The 25,596-nt window shown below is 36.4% G+C and overlaps 1 protein-coding gene across 5 annotated transcripts in view; it reads right to left on the bottom strand.

The window, feature by feature from the left end:
• Positions 1-25,596, bottom strand: part of CPNE8 (copine 8) — a 227,566-nt gene that overhangs the window by 39,665 nt on the left and 162,305 nt on the right. For all 5 annotated transcript variants that reach the window (XM_027594830.2, XM_027594832.2, XM_027594833.2 and 2 more), the window contains one exon: positions 2,337-2,383. In XM_027594830.2, the coding sequence (XP_027450631.1) occupies positions 2,337-2,383 (47 nt within the window). The remainder of the gene's footprint in view (positions 1-2,336; positions 2,384-25,596) is intronic.

The following is a 25,596-nucleotide window of genomic DNA, read 5'->3' as shown; positions in this document are numbered from 1 at the left end:
CCTTTCAGGTTTTGAATGAGATTGCACTGAATCTGTTGATTGCTTTGAGAAATGTTGTCCTCGTAACAGTTGAACTTTCCAACCCATGAAAATGGCCTATCTTTCCACTTATTTCAGTCTTTAATTTCTTTCAAGAACTTTTTTCAGAATATCGTTTTTATAGTATAAAGTTTGCACTTTGTTATGTTTATTTCTAAGTATTATATTCCTTTTAATACTACTGTAAATGGAATTTTCTTAATTTCATTTTCAGACTGTTAACTGGAAGTGTATAGAAAAAGACCTTATTTTTATATATTGGTATTTTATCCTTCAATCTTGCTAAGCTCATTTGTTAGTTTTAATAGATTTTTAGTGAATTCTTTGGGATTTTATATATATATATATATATATATATGATTATGTCATCTGCAAATAGAAATAGTTTTACTTCCTTCTTTTCAATCTGGGTATTTATTTCTTTTTCTTGACTAATTGCTATGACTACAACTTCCAGTACAATGTTGAATAGAAGTGGCAAAAGCAGACATCCTTGCCCTATTTCTCATTTTAGGGGGAATGCATTAAGCTATGTTAGGTATGGGTTTTTCATATTTTCCCTTCATCAGATTAGAAAGTCAACTTCTATTCCTAGTTTGTTAAGTGTTTTTATCCTGAAAATGTGTTGGACTTTGCAAAATGCTTTTTTTCTGCACCAATTGACAGGACCATGTGATATTTACATTTTCTTCTATTGACATGGTAAGTTATTTGATTTTTGAATATTAAGCCAACGCTGCATTCCTGAGATAAATTTTACTTCCTCAGGGTGTATAATTTTCTTTTTATGTTGCTGGATTCAACTTGGTAGTGTTTAATTGAGGATTGTTATATCCATATCCATAAAACATATTGATCTTTAGTTATTCTTTTCTTTGTCTAGTTTTGGCATCAAGGTAATACTAACTTCATATGTTGAGTTGGGAGGTTTTCTCTCCTCTTATATTTTTCGGAGGAGTTTGTGAAGAATTTATATCAGTTCTTCTTTGGTAGAATTCACCAGTGAAGTTTATCTGGACCTGGACCCAGATAAACTTTGTGGATAATTTTTTTATTACGAATTCAATCTCTTATTATAGGTCTATTCAGATGGTATCTTTTTAAGTCAGTTTCAAGAGTTTGTGTCTTATTATTCAATAGATTTTTGCTCTTCTAGTTGTTATGCTAATATTCATCAGTGAACAAAAGCTAGTATTTTAAACCACTTAGACTTTAGGTTTTATTTCTGTATTTCATATTTTACTGAATAAAATACATGAATAAAAATAATTAACTTGAAGTCAAAGTGTTGGAGAATATACTTAACATGTAAACAAAGGTGAGTTAAATTAGATTTCGATCTACTCATCTCTGTTCTTAACTCTAGTATTAACAAGCCAAGATGTAGTTAGTAAAATGATTTTCTGGATATGAGTTTCCTCATTTGAATAAGAGGATGGGTTGGAGTAAACGATCTCTAAGGTTCTTCCTTACCTAAAAATTCTATTACTTTGTGAAATGTGACTCAAAGTGCAAGAAATGTGAGGTAAAGAGAAAATAATGTGAGAGCCATAAGCACAATAAGTAATTTGGGGAAAAAACTGATAAATATAACTGACTGCAAAACCTGGTAAAAATTAAACAATGAGATTCATGTTCTTATGATACATAATAACTCAATTCAAATGATCTGTTTCATACAACGGTACTTCAAAATAAAATTTTAAAAAAAGTTCATTATCTTTTCTTTCTTGAAATGTTTGATAAACAAATTATGAATATCTATGCATGGGATATTCTATGATAATACCCCTCATTTAAATACAAATGTGTTAAAATGAGTAATTCTTAAAAATAGTCAAATAAAAATGAAGTGAGTTGCATAGAGTACATGATTTGAATTACATTTATGTATATTAATACACACAAAAGTACTAAAAGTGAAGATAATTCAACACACTTCAGCATTATAATTATGTATGAAGACAAAGGGAGGGTCGAAGAAATGGGGCCAAAATACACAATGGGCTTAACTAGATCTCAGATTTTCTTTTTAAAAATATCGGAAACAAAAATTATAGTAGTTCAATATTTACTAAATTTGAATGGGAGTGTTAGGCCTTTTTTTTTATATTTCTTCTAGTCATTTGTATACCTAATTATTTCATTATAGTAAAAAGAAAAGAAACATGACCTGAATTTTATATGACACACTTCAGAAGTAAATATAGGAATAAAATATCTAACCTCATGAAGATAAATCTTTACATTTCAATTAATTGCTGATATTTTGTACTAGTGATAGTCATAATACTCACCATTTGATGCTGTAAAATCAATAGCCACTGTGAAATTGATTTGCGTTCTAGAATATAAGTAAATAAGAATCATTAATAATTAATCTCATAGAAAAGAGTTTGATTTCCACTTGTGTTATCAAATTTTTTAACATCATTAAATTTCCTAAATGTTATTATTAGCAGGGATATTCAGTAAACACTGGATAGCATCAGGACAGGCAGTTTTAGAAGGTAAAAATTGGGCAAGATATCTTTACAATCATACAATTGTAAAATAAGAAACAAAGTGTCAGGAATGAAAATAGCTCCTATTTGGGAACACAATAACTAAGTGAGGGGCTCATAATAAAGAAGTCAGTCAAACTGCAAATAATGATTTGCCAGTCTCCAATGTCAGCATTTATTATCAATTTGCTTTTAAAACCATTCTGTAGTCATTGTTGAATCATTATACCCTTAGAAGTGTGGCAGAGCTAAAATCATCTCTAATCATATCATTCCTTAAACTAATTCTTTTCACAACACTGAACACACAGGATTTTCTCCTGCTTTCTTCAGAAATGAAGTATTTCAGATACTAATCTATCCCTCAGTACTCAGAACATTCCTGTGTGTGTGAATTTATAGACATAGATAAATATTTATATAGCTGATGTTGGTTTTATATAATATAAATTTTCAGCACATGGTAGTTACCCAAAATTATTTTACTGGGTTAGTTCTTTTATCTTCTTTTTTATTTTCTAATAGAAACCAAAGAGGTGGTATTTGCATAAAATATTCACTCCTTTGGATACATTTCCAACTCCTATATGTAATTTTACCTCTTTCTTACAAAAGAAAGCAAAAAAACAAAAATAAACAACAATGATATTACTGGGATAACCTGCAATCATATCTAATTTTAAAAAAATTTAAAAAGTAAGTCATTTGAAAACATGAGTACTATAAATCACCTTATTTTTAGAAACATTACTTTTGGCACATTGCACAACTTATTTCACACTTTAAAGTTTGGAACTGCTGTTTAAATGGTGTCGTTGATGATGATGATGACGATGATGGGTACTACAGCATAGGATTCCTTATAGTTCTCTTAGTATAAATTATAGTAATATTTCCTTCTTTTTCTAAAAATTCAGTTTTAAAATTCCTAAATACTACTCAGGTATTGAAACAAATTCACACATTTTTTTTTCCTAAGGAATGAACAACCTTTTGGGCTTTACATTTAATAAAAACTAATATAGATTCTCTTTATAGCTATAAGGCAGTTTTTTTTCCTCACAGGAGAAATTAGGTTTATAGGCTAAGAATATAGGCTAATTTGGAGCATACCACTAACCAGTATGAACCAGAAGGAGTTAAAAACTTTTAGAAAAAGAATATAATGAGACATTTGGGAGAACACTTTGAAATAATAAGTCCCTTTGAGGAATTGAAAAGAACAGTCACCAACAGCACATTGCTTCGTCATTCTACTGCTAGGGAAAGAAGTGACTGGAATACAGGGTGGTAAGATGTATCAGAAAGGGTACAGCTTTTGAGTCTGAAAAAACAGGGTTTAAATTACAGCAACTCAGTTGCTGACATTAGCCAAGTTTCAAAATTCTCAGAGGTCAGGTGCCTGGCACACAACAATAACAAGAACTAACAGAGAAACTAAATGAAACATGATATCTCTCTATATTTATATATGTGTATATATGTAACGCATTATATATATATTATGTATAAGCATATAAAACGTGCTTTTACATAGCTTTTATCAACTAACTTCGTAATTTTTTAAAGATACTGTTATTCTCCTTTTATAGACAATGAAAACTATGCTCACAAAACTTAGTAACTTTTGACATGAGTAATAAATGCCAGTATTGAAATTTGAATTCACAAACCTCAAAGACCATATTCATAAACACCATACTACTCTATTTCTACAATTAAGTATTTGTAAACTGCTTGACTATAATAACATAATAAAAGATAGTAATTATTATGTCACAAACATAAAAATGATACTATGCAAATATCCTCAATGATAAGAATGTCAGGGCACATTCTTCTGCTTGGGCAAATAAGCCGTTATATCAAGTATGTTGTTAAATATATAAATCACAAAATTATCAGCACAAATTCCTTTTTATGTAACTTTTTCCAAATGACACCTCTTTAGAAATGAAAACTCTGAGCTGCAAGAACATATGTTTTAGCACATTATAGAGGTCAATTTAGGAGTTGAGTCTTCGGTTTGATCTCCGTCAGGTTGTAGGAATAGATACCTTGTCTTGATTCAACTGTCTCTTGCAACAGGGTCTGCAAAATGCTTTGCCAATATTGGAACCTCACTGTATTTACTGGGTGAATGAATGCATTCAACTTATGATTGCTTCTAATATGTTGTCCAGGACAGCCCAAGATGGGTAGCATAACCACCAACTTCTTAGAAGCATTAGTTGCAGGTAAACAATTTCAATAATCAGGAGATACAATGGTCCTTTCAAAGCCAAAGTTCTGCCTAGCAAAACTATAAGGAAAAGGCATGGCTACCAACTAAAGAACTATACTGTACATAAGAATAAAAAAGAGGAGGGGCGCCTGGGTGGCTCAGTCGTTAAGCATCTGCCTTCAGCTCAGGTCATGATCCCAGGGTCCTGGGATTGAGCCCCGCATCGGGCTCCCTGCTACGCGGGAAGCCTGCTTCTCCCTCTCCTCTCCCACTCCCCCTGCTTGTGTTCCTGCTCTCGCTGTCTTTCTCTCTGAGTCAAATAAATAAAATCTTTAAAAAAAATAAAAAAGAGGAGATATATATTATTAAACTGCCTTATTGAAACCTCTAGCTAACAAAATGTCTAGCTAGCTAAATAAGCTAAATTAGGTACCAAAAAATAATGAAGTGTTAAAAAGAAAAGAAAATTTTAAAAAAGGAAGAAAAGAAGGAAGGAAAAAAGAAAGGGGGAGCCTCTTACCACACCATTGGGGTTTTCCATTTAAAAAATTACAATTCAACATTTATAGAGTATCTTCTGATTGCCAGGCACTGGGTTAAGAAAATAGGAGCCCACCAAAACGATCCTTGAACCTCTAGGAGCTTACAATTCCAGCTTTCTACTATTAAAAGCAATGACAAAAAACAGTACAGTGGTTTATCACTGAATTCACAATCAATAGTGTAACTTAAAACTCAACTGTGCATTTACTGTGGGTAACAGCTTATTCATTCCCATGATTCCCAAGTTTCCATTCATATTATAATGTATACTTGCTATACCAAGTGTCACATTCTACGTTATTTTGAAAATATTAACAAGTAAGTTTTGTTGTTGTTGTTGTTGTTTTTTTTTAGAGAGAGAGTGCACCTGTGCACAAGCAGGGGCAGGAGTGGGGTGGGGCAGAGAATCTTAAGCAGGCTCCACACCCAGTGCAGAACCCCACATAGGGCTGATCTCACAACCCTGAGATCACGACCTGAGCTGAAATCAAGAGTCAGTGCTTAACCAACTGAGCCATCTAGGCACCCCACTAATAAAAATTTTAAAGAAAGTTGCTAGCAATACTATAACTTTAGGCTATTAAGACAGATTTCTTGTAGACTTTGATAAATGATTTGTGTCATAAAAGTAAACCAAACAAAACATCTTCATCGGTAATCCTATTACCCTTTTTCATTCTTCAATATTGCATGAAGGCTAATGTTAGAAAAAAAAAATCAATCACACATCAAAGTAAAAAATCTGAATTCACACAAGATGACTCCTGGCAGAATATTCATAAAATGATCACATATAAATCCTTGAAACATTCTGCTTAGAAAGTGTTACTTTAGTTGTCATTTTGCATTTTAGAAGCAGACAAGAAGAAGCAGGATTTCAAGAAACCTAGACAGGAGTAGTATACTCTAGAGTATAAAAAAGGGATGCCTGCCAAATTTCATGAGTTAGTAGTAACATCTCATAAGACTTCCTGACGCATATGTCCTAGTACTGCTAAAATACATACTTGAAAAATGTCCTTTTTTTACTCTGCCACCTTTCCAAAAGCTGTAAATGACAAATCAGATGTGAAGATGGAAGATTTAGCCAGCACAGCAAAGATCCATAGAAAACAAGTTTATATGTGTACGTCAGAGAATACTACACATCCGCCTGTGTATCAGCGCGCGCACGCGCGCGCACACACACACACACACACACACACACAGTAATCCCATCTTAGACAACTTTTCTGTGGTTGTCATTACGTATTTATTATTGAGAACTAACAACTGTGATGGGGGTGTGCAGAAGGACTGTTTTACTTTCTTCCCAATTTCAAATTCCGTTCAGCTGCACAAACTGAACCGTATCAGTATGAAAGATGAACTGGCAGCCATCCTTCTTTAAATTAATCTTGACAAACTTAGGTTCAGATCCACTGGCTGTTGGAATTTAGAACCTCTAAATGAAACTGAGATGCCCACTTAGCTCTAAGATTCCTCTTATTCTTGCCACACTGGCGGCACCAAGACTACGCTTCTTCCTCTATATACTGACATGCATTCTTGTTCTCACTTTGGTTCTGGAATCTACCCTGAATCCCTGGTTCACTTGCCACAGGAACCATTATCCAGCCCAATCCTTCCTACCCCTAGATCACCATGGGCTAAATCTTACCCCCTTTCGTTTCTTACCTTTTCTCTTTTTCTTAAAGGTAGTTCACCTATCTAAATGACAATAAAGACAATTGCCTGATCCAAATTTCACTGCATCTTCAAAATTCCTGCTTCCCATGCTCATAAACTACTCACAGGTTTAACTGCCCTCAGCAAGTAAGATCTAGAATGACGGCAAGCTTTGATATACACAAATGCAAATTCAAATATAAACACTTTCACCTACTTGCAACATATTCTTGGGAAAGCTATTCAACCTCCCTGCAGCTCCTTTATAGTAAGTTTAGGATAATAAAACCTTCCTTGGATTGTTGTTTTGAGGACAAGCACCTGTCCTTTAGTAGGCACTCAATGAGCAGTTGTTATGCTTGTTATCATCATTATTGATGCTACCTAGCTTTTTGGGATCTGAGTTAGCATACTTCTTTGAAAACTGGAGTGCATCGCGCTTCTCAAATTTCTGGACCTGCCAGAATTTCAGGTTATTTCTGAGAACCTGACCCTCCCATGTCAGATTTCCTTCCCTTCACACCAGCTGCTAAAGGTCTCAACCTGCCCAACCCAAAACTGTAGCACAAATGATCTAGCCTTGTTAGGAGGTGTTATCTGGATACTTCCTCAAACAAATTCCCTTGGAATGAAGTAATTGTAAGCTTTGACCCCTGCCTTGTTTTCTTTTCTATCCTTCCAAACAGTCTGGATTTCTGATGGCTCAGTGAAATGTCAGAAGTCAGAGTAAAAAAATAATGAGACCAACGATGTGGTTCTTCAACTATTTACACTAATATTCTTGGTCCTTACTAAATCTAGTTTTCATCAATTACCAAACCTTTGTGCTTTCTCTGGACTTTGAAGACTGAGTTCAGTATCTTTTTTTTTTTTTTTTTTAACACAGTAAGAGTGTTCCAAAGTTCAACTTCACAAGGCCTTGTAGTTCAAGAGCTTCTTATCAAGAAAGGTATGCAAAGTGACCAACTTTTTTCAAATCACTGGTTTAGAAAATATCTTACAAGTGACATAATCAAAATAAACAAAACATCACCCAAACAAAAAAATGCAAGCACTATCCAACAGTCCCACTTAAAGTGAGGTAGATGCTGACGAGGTAATCATCCCTAGTAGAAAGATTTTGGAACTTCTGAATCATAGATTGGAGTTGGAAACCTTGGCAAAATTTCCAAGTCTCTAAGCCCTAGTTTTCTCAAATGATAAACAGGTAACTGCTACACTGACGAAGTCCTCTAATCAATAAAAATAAAACCCTGAAGTACCTGCTCATTAACAAATATTCTACATGTTGGAGGACAAATTTCCTGAGCAATCCATGTCATCCTTTCCTTGCTCAAATTAATCCTTTCCTCTGTTGGGTCAGAAAAGACAGTTCTCTCTTAACATGAACACATACTTCTCTTTCATTAATTCTTCCCATAGTGTTGGTCAGTGGCATATCAAGGATGGGGTAATAAACTCCCAACCAGTGTAGGCAGTAAGAAGTGCGTTGTCTCTAGATGACTTAAAACCAATAATGCAATCTTTTAATACTCAGTCTACATTTTATTATAACCATAAACCAGCAATTCTAAGCGATATAAGTGATAAAATGCTCCTGCTCTACTACAACCTGCCCACCAGGTCTAAGCGCCCACTGAAACTATTTTAGAGATAGTGTGGCTGGAAATGCACACTCTGATCATAAAACATAACTAAGAAACTGCCTGATACAAAACAGATTGTCAATATTTGGGCTAAATTAGTGCTAGTTCTGATGATGAAGCCTACATGCAGTTTTCTTGGACTCTGAAATAAATGGCTCTGAAGAAAATCATCTGAAAAATAACATCAGCTGTCAATGAAACCACACTTAAAAAGACGCCACTGGACATGTCTAGCCTTTTCAAGCATGCATTTAAACATGCATAAAAATTAGTATCATGCATTAACCAAAACAAAGTTTGAGTCTTCATATTTGTAAAAGTTTCCTTTCTAAATCTTAGTTTAGTTTAGTTCATATATAATACTCTATGTGAATGTATTTATAGAAGGCAGAATGGCTTTGTTTTTTTATTAGATTTAGCCCCATTCAGCACTGCAGGGTTTAGCTCTCCACTGATTTGATGAATGCCGAACACTTGGGTGCCACAACAAGAAACACCATAAAAAATCTTAGACATGTATATTCAGTTTTCAAATAAGAAATTGGGTTAGAAAAAAAAACAAACCCCTCACAATATTGCATGTCCTGGCAAGATGTGCTTCCTGAGGCAACCTATACAACACAAAGCTGCCAATTTTATAAAAGTAAGGGAAACATTTGACAACATCATCACACTTGCTTCAAGTATTTTTAAGGGAAAGAAATCCTTATGGAGCTTGTTAATAACAGGACTTAACTGATATTCAACTTACCCTTAAAATAAGCAGTATCAAGAAGCCTACTTTATCCTTTAAAATTAGCTTAGGATAGGTAGGTACCTCCCTCTTCCCCCCCCAAGACTTCTTACTTCAAAAGTGGAATTAAACTTTTTATCTCTTAATTTCAGACAAGTTGTAGAATCAGGGTCAAGGGTTTGGGTTGAGACTGGAATGGAAGGAATGTCTTGGCATCCCTCCATAGAGAAGTGAACTATAAAAAAATTAACATTTATTGACTTCGTAAAGTTGAATATATCTTTTTTTCTCTCCAAGTCTCTGATAACTAGGACAATTACCACCAACAATATTATGAAGACCAAATGAGATAAGACACATTGGAACTTTAAACAAATTCAAATTATTCAGAAAAATGGTAGCTAGCATTTATTGAGTGTTAACTCATTTAATCCACATAGCCATTCCATGGGATAGGCACTATTTTATTCCTATTTCATATAAAGGGAAACAGGTTATGATAAGAAGAGGCAGATCTAAGATTTGAACTAGGCAGCTCATGCCAGAACCTAAATTCTTGGTCACTACTATGCACTGCCTCAGTTATCAGCAACTGCATCTTTGCAATTACTTGACTCTGGCCAAATATTTACCTATTAATTTCCCAGAACTTGCCCAGTGAGCATCTTGCCTATTACCCTCTCTCTTGTGGTCCCTTTCTGCTAAGATGTGAGGGAAATAAACAGTCCTGTGCTGCTGCTTCTTTTTTTTTTTTCCTAAGATTTTATTTATTTACTTGAGAGAGGAAGTGAGAGAGAGAGAGCAAGAGAGCGAGCGTGCGCCCATGAGTGGGGGGGAGGGGCAGAGGCAGAGGGAGAAGCAGACTCCCCGCTGAGCAGGGAGCCTGCAGCTGGGTTCAATCCCAGGACCCTGGGACTGTGACCTGAACGGAAGGCAGACGCTTAACTGACTGAGCCACCCAGGCGCCCCCAGTTTCATGCTTCTAATCTTGATCTTGTCTTTCCTCCAAGTCACTACAAACCCAGAGATGAGTTAAATGGAGGTAACTTCTGGCAGAGGCAACATAAAAACATTTTTTCCTTATCCCAGAAAGCGTGGTTCATCTGTTTTATTTGGTGATTGTGGTATGCATTGTGGAAAGAGGAATGTCACAAGATGATAAATTCTCAGAGAGACAGAAGGGTATATCACCTAATTCAATGAATTGTCACACTCTGTTTAAAAGTCCTATTTGTTACAATGTTTCATTATGCTAAGAGATTCGGGGGAAAGGGTGGTAACTCAGGTTTAAAATGGCTTTCTCATCAGTCTGGATTTATTCAGTGGCTACTTGGCATTCAGCTCTATAAAAATATTTTAAAATTGCCAGTCTTTGAGAAGACAAGTCATATAACATAAGGGACAGATTAAAATAACACCAACGAAACTAGCAAACCACTCAATATAAGTGGTAGGGACTTCTGTAACTCATTGGAATCAGTTGCATGAGAGTTCAGGCTTTCTTCAGAGGAAGAAAAGGGCAGTCTGTAGTCCTGCAAGTTTCTAATACATTTAATAGTCTGATAAAAAGCATGGACTAGGGTTCCATGTTGACGTGAAATTCTGGTAACTTAGAGGGACTCAGTACGCAGAATTTGTGATGTTTCCCCCTTCATCTGCCAGTCAAAGAGGTGGGTAAAACTTTATAGATATTTGTTCTTGGACATGTTGGTGGTGGAGTGAAGAGTTTCATGAAGACTTAAGATACATGGAGGGCTTAACCAAACTGATATTTATGATTCTGCCCTGAGATACTTATAGTGTATCTGTATAGTGTATAGAGCCATTGGAAATGTAGAAACATATATTTTACAGATCTGTAGAAGTGAGTAAACCCATTTTACAGATAATAATAATTATAATAATGATAATGTTACTCTAAAGCAGAATCTTAGATTTCAGAACAGTCTGTGACTTTATATGAATCTGACATTGTCCTTATTAAGAGTTATTAGGTATTCAAGGCCATAGATTAAAGATTACTCAGTAAATATCTTTAGTTCCCAATTATATCAGATTTTTAATATTCAAAATTATTTCTTTTTTTTTAAAGATTTTATCCATTTATTTGAGAAAGAGAATGAGAGATAGAGAGCACAAGAGGGAAGAGGGTCAGAGGGAGAAGCAGACTCCCTGCTGAGCAGGGAGCCCGATGCAGGACTCGATCCTGGAACTCCAGGATCATGACCTGAGCCGACGGCAGTCGCTCAACCAACTGAGCCACCCAGGCGCCCTATTCAAATTATTTCTTAATAAGCAAACAGAAATAACATAATCCCTGGGATAAATGTACAGAGTATAATTTTAAAAAATGACCCCAGGGTCAACAATCCAGAGGGGACAATCAGTTTTTATTACTATACTTTAAGACATCCTTTGTAGATATTATTCTTCTATTTAGAAAATAAAGTTCTTTATGACTTCAAGTCAAAAAAATATATCTTATGCTCCAGGAAAAGCACGGTACTGCTTAACCAAAAAAAAGTCCTAAAAATTAGATTTTTATTTCAGAGAATATTTGCATAAAAATTGGAGCTTGGCTGATTTAGAATGCCTCTGTCTCATCTGCTCACTGTATACCTGAATTCTTAAACCTGATGATTGCAGCCAAACAGAGTGTTTTAGCAACCGAGACTGTGAATGAAAAGTAACAAGCTAACAATATGGTTTCACAAACAATCAGGGTTATATTTTCATGTAAATATCTACATCAATAACAACTAAAGTAATGGAAGCCTAGAATATCCAAAACTAGAAATTAGGTCTATAATGTTCCTTTGAATGGGGAGATATTAAAGGACTATGAAAACAATTTTGTTTGGTATTTAAATGTGTTCATTCTTAACTCTGCATAATTTCTACTTGGATTCATGAGAAAACAAATAACATTTTTATAATTTTCTATTGAACTATTTTTTTGTGAGCTGAAACAAGAAGAGAGATGAAATTTTAAAGGCAATTCAAGAATTTCTTTCTAAGAGTTTAATCACAAGCTGTTAGTCCTACATATTCTACAACAGTCACCTGTTTGCCCCCTTTCTCTTTTCTCATGCTCCCACACATCCGAGTGTAAGGGAAATTGTTTTACAAAATTAATGCAGAGCACAAAATGAATGCAGGAAAATCTCAACTAACTTTCTTTTGGAAAGCCCAGAGCTAGCCCAAAGTATCAATTGCTACTCATATTTTATATGTTGATTTTTTTACCTTTTTTGAAGACCTCTACCTAAGTCAGCTCAGGTTCAGCATGATCATAAGTTAACAATAGTTTCTCCTAGATTAGAAAGGATATGGTGAATAGGTCCCTGAATTGATGCCATCCAGATTAGCAACAATGATGCTAACCCAAGTTAGCAACAAAACAATCCACAAAAATTGGTAACAAATACTGATTATTTTAGTATCTTAAGTTAAAAGTGAGTAGTTACTACAATATGTTATAAAAACAAAGTGGAATTGAACACCTTGCTCCAATCACTTCCAAAATATCATACTTATTTGGAAATATGGTAGAGCATTCTCTTCAAAAAAAGCTAAACTTGATAATCCCACAAATCTTCAAATGTACAAATATGACCTCCCAAATACTACTTTGGGGTTGCTTGGTTGATGGCAGCCCAAAGTGTCAGCTTATTTCATTGATCTTCTCCAACGTAATCACAGGACAAAAGGCAAGAACTGATGGCTAAATTAAGAGTCTCATTAGATGTGTGCTGAAGAGGAGGTCTAGCAAAGGCCAAGATGTGAATATTGGGGAAGTTTAGCTGATATGCTGACCACACTATAAGGATGTAGCTGCCAGCTACCTTTCGTCTTCTGTCCTCAGTTAAAAATACTCAATTCTTTTAGGTGGAACTAGGGGAAGAAGGAGCAGAAGAAAAGCAAAAAAAAAAAAAAAGTTTCTGAAACCTAGGTTTCCAAAGATATGAGCTTTTACCAAAGATCACAATAGCTAATAAACAGGTTTCACAGATAAAAACTGACAGTGACTTATACCATTTATTAAATTAGCAAAAGTATAAAAGGAGTGGCACTGTTTAACAAGGTAAGGATATAGTAAACTTTGATATACAAATGAAAGTGTTAGAGGAGTGTAAATTATTATTATTACTACCCTCTCAGCAACACAACTTAGAGATATCTAACAAATTATAAAATACACATACCATTTCATCCAACATTATTTCTAGGAAATGACCCTGTAGACATGCTTAATGACATGCTGAGAAAGTATGCACCAGGGTTTTACCATTGCAGCCTTGTTTATAATAGGAATATAAAATGGATGCAACTAAAGTATATCTCACAGAAAATTTTTAACTAAATTATGTACATCCAAACAATGGAAAACTGTTAAAATAAAGTAGACACATAAGTAATGATACAGAAATATATATACACAATATATTTAATGAGCAAAATATACGTTATACAACATTATGCAGTGTGATCCCAATGTTACAAAAAAAATTGTGTGTTTCAGAACAAACAAACATGTAACTATGATTATCTCTAGGAGGTGTGATTACAAAGGTCGTAGCTTCATAAATTATGTTCACTTTGCCTAACTCTTCTTTTTACCATTTCACATTTTATGTTTATAATGTGAAACACAAATAAAGATTTTTATGTTTAAAATGTGGGAGACCTAACACTTCTTTCTCCCAAATGTGAATATAAAACACTAATAAAATAAGATAAAAGAAAAGTATTTTATTATTTTTGAAAAAAAATGAAGAATATGAAATATAACCAAGGTGTTTAACAGTTTTCAGAATTTTTTAAATTGTAAGAGGCCAGGAATTCACAAGAGTCAGTAGCCATTTATTGAAACTGTACATAATGAATTGCCAATTATTACAATTAATTCTAATCTGAAATGAGTGCAGCTCATTATATTCTATTTTGCTATTATTCAGAAATTTTGTATAATTATGTGTCTGCTTTTTATATGATTTTCCATCACTACAGTGCCTTTATCTACTTGGAGGTTGAGATTTTTTAATAGCAAGGGCAGAAAGCCCAAAATGTTACAATGTCTAAACAGATGAAAAAAAAAAAAAACTGATAGAAAATCTATCAAGAAAAATAAAAATAATATACTGAAATATCTGGATTAGATGTTTGTAGCTACGCTTCCACCTTGGTTTTCATATTGATGTTCTCCTTTCAAATTGCTATAACGTTATTTTTATACCAACAGAGATTTTTAAGAAAGATAGAACATAAAAATCTACTCTTCATTTCTTTAATCAGAACCCAAGTATCCTATGAAGTAAATATTCTGATCAATCTCTGTAACTCACAGTTAATTAAAGTTTAAATCTTCATAAATATCTAATAATAAAATTCTTAGATACTCTGCATGCCAAGGCATCACTTTCCGTTAGGCTATGTAAATTACTGTATTTTTTTTAAACTGTATTTTTGACTGGCAGCAATTAGATGGTAAATATTAGATATATAAAGACTAGAAGTTAATTAAATGAGCTTCTTTTTAATTATTTTTGGGAAAAGAGAAAATTGTCAATGAAAATATTACTCATGATAGAAAGAAGGAGGAGAAAGTGGGTGAGCATAAAGGGAAAGAGGCCAATGGAGAGATGGGTAAAGTTAATTCCCATGAGGCATTTAGCTCAGGGCCTGACACATAAGTGGTCAGAAGATGTTAACTACAATTATGTGCAAATTACACTGTATAGTAAATTGATAGGTTAGAGTAAGCCTTTTGTAAGAATACAAACAATAACTTCAGAATGCTGAAAAATAAGTATCATTAAGGCCATGAAAGAGTTGGAAAATCTAGTTGAATGACATAATTTTTCAGGTACACTGTAGAACTAGAGACTCATGTGAACTACAGGAAACTGAAATTTAGATATATCAACTTATTTGCCTGCCATTATACAGCATGAGGAGTGTCATGATAAAGCCACCTCACAATATCATTAATAAAAATCAGAATTGAAATTCTTTGCTCAATTGCTTAACAAATCTTTAAGAGCAAAGACACATAAATACACATACAGAATAGAATAATTATTTTGTCTGTCAATCTGCATGTCATTATCAAAAGAAACAGTATATTAATAACTCTGTATTATACAAAGTACAAATAATAGGTAAATGTGTAATTGCTTTATATTTAAAAGATGATACATTTATTATAAACACCTTCATATAAAGATAATGTATTATAGGTAAATGATACTTTTATGTTCTGTTCAGATAATATGTTCATATAGAAATTAATATTAAGTCCAGTTAGATTAAGTATGTAGTAAAATAAAAAATGGGTTCTTATTAAAGTCTCAGGAAGACAGGATTAGACAAAGTATACCGCATAGCTTGGGGCTCCATTTATATACAGACTTCTGACAGAAAAATGTCACTAGTATTTCTTCCAGCATAGGGAGTACTGTAAGTAGGAAGTGTGTAAGATAAAAAAAAAAAAATCTTGGGAGGTTGTAAGCAGCAGAAAAATATGGAAGTATGATACAGTCAAGACCATCTTTACTCTAGATATTGTAGAAAACCCATTTGGTCTAATTAGCCCAAGAATCCTTAAAAGGAGAATGTGTACAACCAACAAAACTGATTTATTGGTAACAGATTCTGAAAATGTCCTTTACTAATAAACTCAAATCAAAATATTACTAGATTTGCGGGGCACCTGTTAAGTGTCCAACTCTTGATTTTGGCTCAGGTCATGATCTCTGGGTTGTGAGATCAAGGCCCCCTTCAGGCTCTGCACTGGGCATGGAGCCTGCTTAGGATTCTCTCTCTCCCTTGGCCTCTCCCCTGTCTTTCTCTGAAAAAGAAAATTACTAGATTTGCACTGTTAACAAAACATACAGGGTACTTCTTTCATACACACACGTTTCATATGCTCATGAAGTAAAACAAAAAACAAACAAAAACCAAAAGGAAACTTTAGCATTTTAAAACTTCAAATAATTGGTCTACGGCCATACCACCCTGAATGCGTCCAATCTCGTCTGATCTCGGAAGCTAAGCAGGGTCAGGTCTGGTTGGTACTTGGATGGGAAAACTTCAAATAATTATTTCAATACAAATTATAGCAAGATGTATCAAGCCCTTTTTTTAAAGATTTTTTTAAAATTTTATTTTATTTTATTGTGTTATGTTAGTCACCATACATTATATCATTACTTTTTGAGGTAGTGTTCCATGATTCACTGTTTTCGTATAACAGCCAGTCTCCATGCAGTACGTGCCCTCCTTAATACCCATCACCGGGCTAACCCATCCCCCCACCCCCGCCCCTCTAAAACCCTCAGTTTGTTTCTCAGAGTCTACAGTTTCTCATGGTTCATCTCCCCCTCCGGATCCCCCCCCCCCTTCATTTTTCCCTTTAAGATTTCATTTATTTATTTGACAGAGACAGAGATAGTGAGAGCAGGAACACAAGCAGGGGGAGTGGGAGAGGGAGAAGCAGGCTTCCCGCCCAGCAGGGAGCCCGATGTGGGACTCCTGAGCCAAAGGCAGATGCTTAACGAATGAGCCACCCGGGCACCCTCAAACCCTTTTTTTAATCTTATAAAGAGAATGTTAAGGAATGTCCATTGTTTTACCATCTTTCTTTATCAACTATTATCTACATCTCTTAAGGTGTTCACTTATATAAGAATCTATTTTTTATGACAAACTCAACTTTCTATTTTCCCATCTTCTAAAGATAAAAATATGCACAGACATTGGCAATGAGGAAAAAAAAGGGGTCAGGGAGGGGTTTACAACTCTGACTCCATCTTGCAACTGCCACCATTTTGTGGAGTTCCTGGAAGAGCAGCTACTTCCTGGACTCATGATAAATGTCTTGAGGTTTAGATACCTGGGAAGTTACATTCCCTGTCCTACAATATTAAGCAAAAGAGGTCAGCTAATCACCGAGCAATCAATATTAACTGAAATTTCTCCATCACTGCAGTTTTAAGTTCTAAAAACACCACCTTGCCTTGTCTTTTTCAGACAGGAACAATGAGTTGGGCTGTCCTTCCCAATTTGCAAACATAAATAAAGATCTGTCTCCCTTTTCCTTGCTCATAGTCTCACTTCTGAAGTTCTTCTTTAACAATTGTCAATGAGAATGGGATGTGGACCTTCTAGGTACCCCCTGTGAACCTCTGGACCTGCCAAAGCATGCACCAAAGCCCCTTGTTGCCGCTCGTCCTGTGGCTTCTATAATCCCAGGAAGTGACTAAAGTGTAGTCCTCTCACATCTCCAACCTCCCCCTTGGAAGAGGTCAGGAGACTTTTCTTTCAGGAGGAGATTTCCTCACTTCAGAACTGGTAGCAATTCAGGGCGGGATTCTTCCAATACAGAATGCGTACCAATCTCTCAGAAAGAGCTTTTGCTGATCCACAGTCATCTAGCACCCCAGCTGGTTTTATGTATAAAATCCATGGCCCAGGGAGCTGTATGTTTTTCTCAACCTGGGTTCAAATTACTAACGAAGATTTAAAACTTTACTTGCCCCACTGGGCACCTTTGATACCCCTAAATTGTTGTATTTAAGAGCAGAATTGTAGAGGCAAAGCTATCCTACTTCACAAAATCAATAGAAAGCTTATTTTAATTGGTACTTAGAAGCCTCTAAGAGAACCAATGCCTTAATCATAACCTCCTTAAAAGAAAAAAAAATGAAAAATTGAAGAAAGATTGAAACAGAACAATCTAACACCAAATCAAAAATTACTCTGTCCCTATCTTCCATTTCCAATTCCCTGTCCCCTACCACACGGCTTCCGCCCCCTCCATTGTATCCAGATCTTTCCAAACTTCCTTTTTGCTCCTCTGAAACGTCCCCACTTCTCCCCACCCTCCACCATCAACCCTCCCCAAACCAACATCATAGTACCTTTCAAAGTTGAAATTACTGGCCCTAATCCCGATAATCAGATCTTTCTTTCACCCCCTGGTCCAAAAGAGAACTTCTAAATCTTTCAAGAGACTTTCCTAACCCCCTCTAAAATTCAGAAGAGTTTACCTGACAACTAACACTGACTCTCACTGCCTATAATCCAGGCCCTTCTGACCTTTACCAACTGTGTGCATGCTTGTTGGACCTATACAGGCCCAAGAATGGATGAATAAAGCTGGATGGGAAGATTCCCTATGGGATTTTAAACTTCCTTATAATGGGGCCCTAGAAAAAACTTCTAAAATATCTGCAAATTTAATCAAAGTGATTCCCCATACATGGCCACTTCAAATAAATTGGAAGGCAATACAAAAGAGTACTCAAAAAAAAAAAAAAAAAAAGGAAGAACCTGTTTTAGAGCTTTTTGATAAATTCCAAAAATTCTTTGTCCAAAATTCTGGAATCTCTAGATTGGATGAAAGAACAGCCAAATTGTGTACTTCAGTATTTCTAGAGGGCCTCCTTGATTCAATCTCAACTCTGGTCAAACAACATGACCCCAACTGACAGACCAAAAGGGCCTTATGCTCTTGACACCATGGCTAAAGATTGGCAAAATCTGTTGAAGAAGAACTGAAAGAAGACCAGATAGATTTTTGAGCTGTCAAAAACAAATGACTAAGTTCATGGCTTTACAAAAAGCAAACCCCAAATCCATGTCACAAGTTAAAACATCCAGCTCAACTTGATAAAACCTGTTTCTTTTGCAAAAAACCTAGACATTTCAAACAGGACTGCCTGAAATATGAAAGGTGGCTCCCAAATCATCCACAAATCTCAAACACAATTCCCTTATCAGATTAGGGATGCTCTGAGGACAAAAAGGAGATTTTCCCTTTCTCCGAGCAAACACCGCAAGAGAAATTCCTGTAACAATTCAAAAATGAGGACCGTTTCATTCTTATAGACACTGCAACAACTTATTCAGTCCTCCGCCCCTTTCTGTTTTTTAATCTCCTGCCTTGGAATAGAAATCAGGGTTACTAAATCAGCCACGAGAAAGAAAAAGAAAAAGAAAAAGAAAAAGAGAAAGAGAAAGAAAAAGCAATGCTATCAGATCTGCCTTCTCAATCTTCAGAATTCCTCATTCTACCTATCTGCCCAAATTCCAATCAGTCCACTGCCCTCCCATTCCTAAATGTGCTCCCTGATCCATTATGGGTAACTTCCTCTACCAAGAGAGGACACATATTCTCAACTTCCCCAATAACTGTTCAAATTGCTCCACCAAAGCCCTTATTCAATATTTATTAAGCAGTATCCTTCAAGCCCTATGGCCATTAAAGGAATAACTCCTCTTATTCAAGATTTTCTCAACTAAGGATTGATCATCCCCATTACAAAACCTCGCAATACCCCCATTTTGCCAATTAAAAAGCCCGTAATAGAGGATGGCATTTCGTTCGAGACCTTAGGGCAATTAACACTATATTCATACCCCATCACCCTACATCCTGACCCCACATCCTTCAACTACTTTTTCTGTCAGGGACCTATACAGTGCCTTATGCAGCATCCCCTTTGACACCCAAAGTCAATTCTTTTTGCTTTTACAAGGAACAATCAACAATACACTTGGACAGCCCTACCTCCGAGATATATCAAAAGCCCTATTTCTCTCAAACCCTCCATGCTGACGTTAAAGATTTCAATTTCCCTGGGAAATCTATATTATTACAATATATAAACAATTTTTATATTCCCCTATATTTCCCTACCCTAAAGGCCTCTCACATTGACCCTTTTCTCCAACAATTAGCCAACAAAGGATACAAAATATCTAAAGATAAATTACGATTCTGTTCTGCCTCTATCAAATTCTTAGGCCATCTTTTAACACCAGATGGGCTAAAAATAGAACCAGACAGAACTACTATCATCACCCAGTTCCCTCAAGCCTAGACTAAAAGACAATAATGAGTTTCCTGAGCCTTACTGGATTCCGTCGCCTTTGGATTCCCAATTATTCCCTCAAAGCTCAAACCTTAAATGTCCCCCTAACTACAAAGATTACAGACCCTATCCCATGGCTTCAAGAGACCCAAGAAGCCTTCATACCCTTAAAAAACCAGCTTATCTCTTCCCCAATCTAGGACACCCTAATTGCCAACTGCCCTTCTGCTCTTTGTCCATGAACTTTCCAGTAACACCTTGGGAATCCTGACCCAAAGGCATGGAGGCCACCAATGTCCCACACGATATTATAGTCTTCAATTAGACCCTGTGGCCAAAGGTTGTCCTCTCTGCCTCCATCCCCCAGCAGCTGCCGTTATACTCCTTACTGCCACCAAAAAAATACTACTAAACTCTCCCCATAGGTATTAGTCCCACATGCAGTTAAAACTCTCTTAGATTCCCACCACACAGAACATCTATTTGCCAGTCATATCCTTGCTAGACATTTCATTCTCTTGTTGTCCACCTCTCAATCTGCTACCTTACTTCCCTTACCCCTCAAAGATTCAACTGAACACAAGTGCATCCTTATAACTCATTATTTACCCCTCAATTAGACCTTCATAAATCTCCCCTCCCAAATGCACACTTTACTGGGTTTATTGATGGATGTTACATTAAAAATGATCAAGGAAAATACAGTGCAGGATACTCTGTAGTTAGTATCCACTGAAAAAATTTTCAAAGCAGGCTCTTTGCCCTTGGCTCGTTACACCCAATAAGCTGAATTACATGTCTAACAAGTGTATGGCAACTGGCAATAAATAAAGCTCTCACCGTCTATATGCAGCATATATGCTTTTGGGGTTGTCCATGATTTTGGTATGCTCTGGAAACAGAGGGTTTCCAACATCCTCTGGACAATCCATAAAAATAAAACTTAAATATTAAAACTGCTTGACACCATTCCCTTTCCCTTCAGCTTAGATTTATAAAAATTCAAGCTCATTCCAAATTTGATATCCCTGAAGCCAAGGGCAATCATGCTGACCAGGCCACCAAAAATGTGGCACTTCATACCTCTGATTCACAAACGTCCATCTGTATGACTTTCATCCCTTAACCCTAAATTACATAAAACAAACTCAACATAATAGGACTGAAGATGTAAGGGAGAAACGGATGAAAGAGGCTCCTAGAAGGACTTCTCCAGACAACCTTTGGGTGGGACCAAATAAATCTGTACTACCAAACAGAGCTCCAAGAGCTCTTTTTAAATTTATCCATGACATGACACACTGGAGCACACATAAAATGGTCGAATGGGTGCAACAGTACTATTAGAAGCCATCCCCAACTGTTGCCCAACAAATATTTCAAAAAAATGTACTACTTGTCCCTTGCACGATCCTGCAAAACCATATCACACCGCCTTAGGTCAATTTCCTCTTCCCAACAGACCTTCTGACATCTGGCAAATTAATTTCATCCAGCTTCCCCCATTTACCACATGTAAATATGTACTGGTAATGATCTGTATGTTTTCTCACTGGATCAAGACATTTCCTTTGCAGGCAAGCCACAGCTAAAGCAGTGGTGAAAAACCTATTAGAAAAAAAATCACTTCCAATTGGAGTATTCCTCAACAGCTACACAGTAATCAAGGAACCCATTTTACTGGTCAAATTGTCCAAAAGATCTGCAAAATCTAACCCATCTTTTAATGTTTTCATTGCACCTATCATCCTTAATCCTCAAGATTAGTTGAACACAACACACTAATGGCATAATCCAAACTCAATTGGACTAACTAACCACTGTCTTTGGTCTACGCTGGCCCAAAGCCTTGCCTCATTGTCTTTTTAAATCTAAAATCTACCCACACTGGCAAGGCTCAATTGTCTCCATTCAAAATCATCACTGGGCATCCTATGAAACTAACTGAGGGTCACTTGCCCCCCACTTTGTTATAAGGAGAATTCTCCAGTACTATAAGGGACTTGTGCAGAATATATATGAAAAGGCCAAATTTGTTAAAGATTAACTTTACAGAGTGCTCCCAGGAGACAAAGAAAATACTCATGACCTTAAGCCTGGAGATCTAGTATACTTGAAGAGACATCAACTTTAAGATTCTTTACAGCCAAAATAGAAAGGACCTTATCAGGTATTGCCAACCAACTCATGCGCAGCAAAGCTACAAGGGGCTGACTCATAGATTCACATTTCTCATTTAAAAAGGGCTTTAGAGGTCCCTCAGGAAGTTGAAAACAGAACTACCCTATGACCCAGCAATTGCACTACTGGGTATTTACCCCAAAGATACAAATATAGTGATCTGAAGGGGCATGTGCACCCATAGCAGCAATGTCCACAATAGCCAAACTATGGAAAGAGCCTAGAGGTCCACCAACAGATGAATGGATAAAGAAGATGTGGTGCACATATATACACAATGGAATGTTATGCACCCATCAAAAAGACCCCACGAAATCTTGCCATCTCCAACGATGTGGATGGAACTAGAAGGTATTATTTTAAGCGAAATAAGTCAATCAGAGAAAGACAATTATCATGTGATCTCACTGATATGAGGAATTTGAGAAACAAGACAGAGGATCATAGCAGAAGGGAGGGAAAAATGAAACAAGATGAAACCAGAGAGGGTGGCAAACCATAAGAGACTCTTAATCTCAGGAAACAAACTGAGAGTTGCTGGAGTGGTGGGGGGTGGGAGGGAGGGGGTGGCTGGGTGATAGACACTGGGGAGGGTATGTGCCATGGTGAGCGCTGTGAATTGTGTAAGACTGATGAATCACAAACCCGTACCCCTGAAACAAATAATACATTATATGTTAATAAAAATAAATATAAATAAATAAATGAATGAAAAAATAAATAAATAAAAAGGATTTTGGATCCTAAAAATGGCTGGAGAGCCACCCCCATTTTAGAGAACTGAAGCAGACAATATCCAATGAAGTAGCTGATACTCAAAATCCAGGCCCAAGCCAGAACACTACTTTTACTGTAATTCTTATTTTTTCCCTTTTGTCCCATTTTCACCACCATTCTATTTCCCCCACCCAAGACTGGCTTGAAGTCATTTATGACCTCTGGCTGCCTCCTTGGTTTGAGTTCTTAAATGGAGAATTCCTTAATGACCCTTAGGCTTTCATAAGACTTGATACTCTATAGTCCCAACTCCTATGCAAATTCAAGATGAAAAACCAGTTAATAATACCCTTATTACTACATTCTATCAAAGACGGAACCTTCTCTGATTGGAATACTAACTCTACTGTTAAGCTGTCCCAAACCATAGTCCAGGGGATCCCCCTAAAAAATTGCTGGGTATGTCATAACCCACATACATTCCAAGCAAATACAAAATACTCCCTCTTAACTCCCCTCAGTTCAGTAAGATTGCCCCCACAGATTAAGATCATTAAGATCATGCACAATGCCTCTGGTCAAATATAATTGCTCCTCCCCACTCCCTCAAAGATGCCCTAACCCAATTTGCTTTAACCTCCATTCCTTGTTTTGAAGTTACTCCTGTCCACAATTTCTCTTCTTGCATTACATATGTCCACCTGGGACCTAGTCTGGTTTCTACAGATGTTAAATCTCACTTTTGCATTAGCTTATCACTATAATCTATCAAGTCGCAATTCCATTTCATTCACATACCCTAATGCTACTGCCCTCTGCCAGGTCATCAAGAACAGAAGACAAATGATGAAACTTACTATCAATATTTAGGTCCAATGAGTTCCTGGGGAATGATACATAGAAAGTCCCATCAAAGGAGTGTTTGTAAGTGGTTTTGCCATGATCAAACTAAACCCAAATTCTATCCTTTTTTTTTTTTTTAAGACATATTTATTTGAGAGAGAGAGAGAGAGTGAGAGTGGGAGGGGGGAGGGACAGAGGGAGAGGGAAAAAGAGAATCCTAAGCAGGCTCCATGCCCAGCACAGAGCCTAATTCGGGGCTCTATATCAGGACTCTGAGATCATGACCAGAGCCGAAAATAAGAGTCAGACGCTTAAGCAACTGAGCCACCCAGGTGCCCCCCAAATTCCATCCTTACTGTGATCTCAATAAACCTTACGGTACAGGACCCCTATCTTCCCTCCATACCAACTCTTCCTTTCCCATCATCAATAGCACCACTGTGAATGATAAAACAAGAGCAACTGAATCCTGGTGAGCTTCTGAAGGGTATATACTTATCAGTAGCAGCCCTCTTAATTATCTTTCCCATATGGGCAACCCTTATGGGAGAATAACTAACCAAACCTTAGCCTTCAAACGTGTTAACAATGCCTGGGTCACTGGACAATGTACCCTAGGATTCATATAACCCAATCTGTCTATCCTACCCATAAACTCCACTGCCTCTCATAGAACCCAAAGGGCTTAAGGTATAGTAATTATTAGAATTGGTCTGGCCATAGGCATGTTGGCCCCTTGGGGAAGATTTGCTTATCATAAAGCCACCCTGTGTAATCGAACAAACGTTCTAGAGGAATTATCCCACAATACTGCTTCAGCCCTACAAAGCTTACAATTATCGTTGGACTCCCTTGCTTCAGTAGTCCTAGACAATCAAATTGCACTCAACTACGGGCTGGTAGAACAAGGGCGTGTCTGTGCTCTGGCGAATACCTCTTGTTGCACCTGGATAAATACTTCCTCCAAAGTAGAATTAGAAATTTAAAAAAAAATTTCATACAGTCCTCTTGGTTTCACGGTATCAACAATCCCATCTTCAGTGAAATTTGGAATCATATTAAAAGTTATCTACCATCATCCAATCTCTTTAGTTGGTTGCCTGACAAAATAGGAAACATCCTTCAATCGGGAATACAATACTGTATTAATTTTGGGATTAAGCATCTGGTTGCTATACAAAATACTTTTTGCTTGTTTCCAGAAGCACCTCTCTTCCTCCTCCTCCGCTCCCAAGTTAATTATGACTGAAGCTTCTGTGTCTACTGCTCTAACCCTATGCCCTTCTGCCCCCTATGGAAAGATGGGATGGACCCCAAGCAGCAGGCAAGCACTTGGGCAACAAGGTACTCTACCATAATGAGTTTGCCCACCACAACTGATCATAGCAATGTTTCATACACCAATGATCAAAAAAGAGGAAATGAAGGGGAAAAGGGGCGAAGGAACAGTTGACAATTCTGACTCCACCTTGCAACTGCCATGGTTTTGTGGAGTTCAGAAAAGCACAGCCATTTCCTGGAATCGAGATCATTATCTTGAGGTGTAGACACCTGGAAAATTTCCCCCTGACCCACAGTACTGAGCAAAAGTCATCAACTAATCACTGAGCAAATGATACCA

Source organism: Zalophus californianus, chromosome 9, assembly GCF_009762305.2.
Source record: "Zalophus californianus isolate mZalCal1 chromosome 9, mZalCal1.pri.v2, whole genome shotgun sequence".
Lineage (NCBI taxonomy): Eukaryota > Metazoa > Chordata > Mammalia > Carnivora > Otariidae > Zalophus > Zalophus californianus.
The sequence above is the reverse complement of the archived record's forward strand: the minus strand, read 5'-3'. Positions and strand labels throughout refer to the sequence as shown.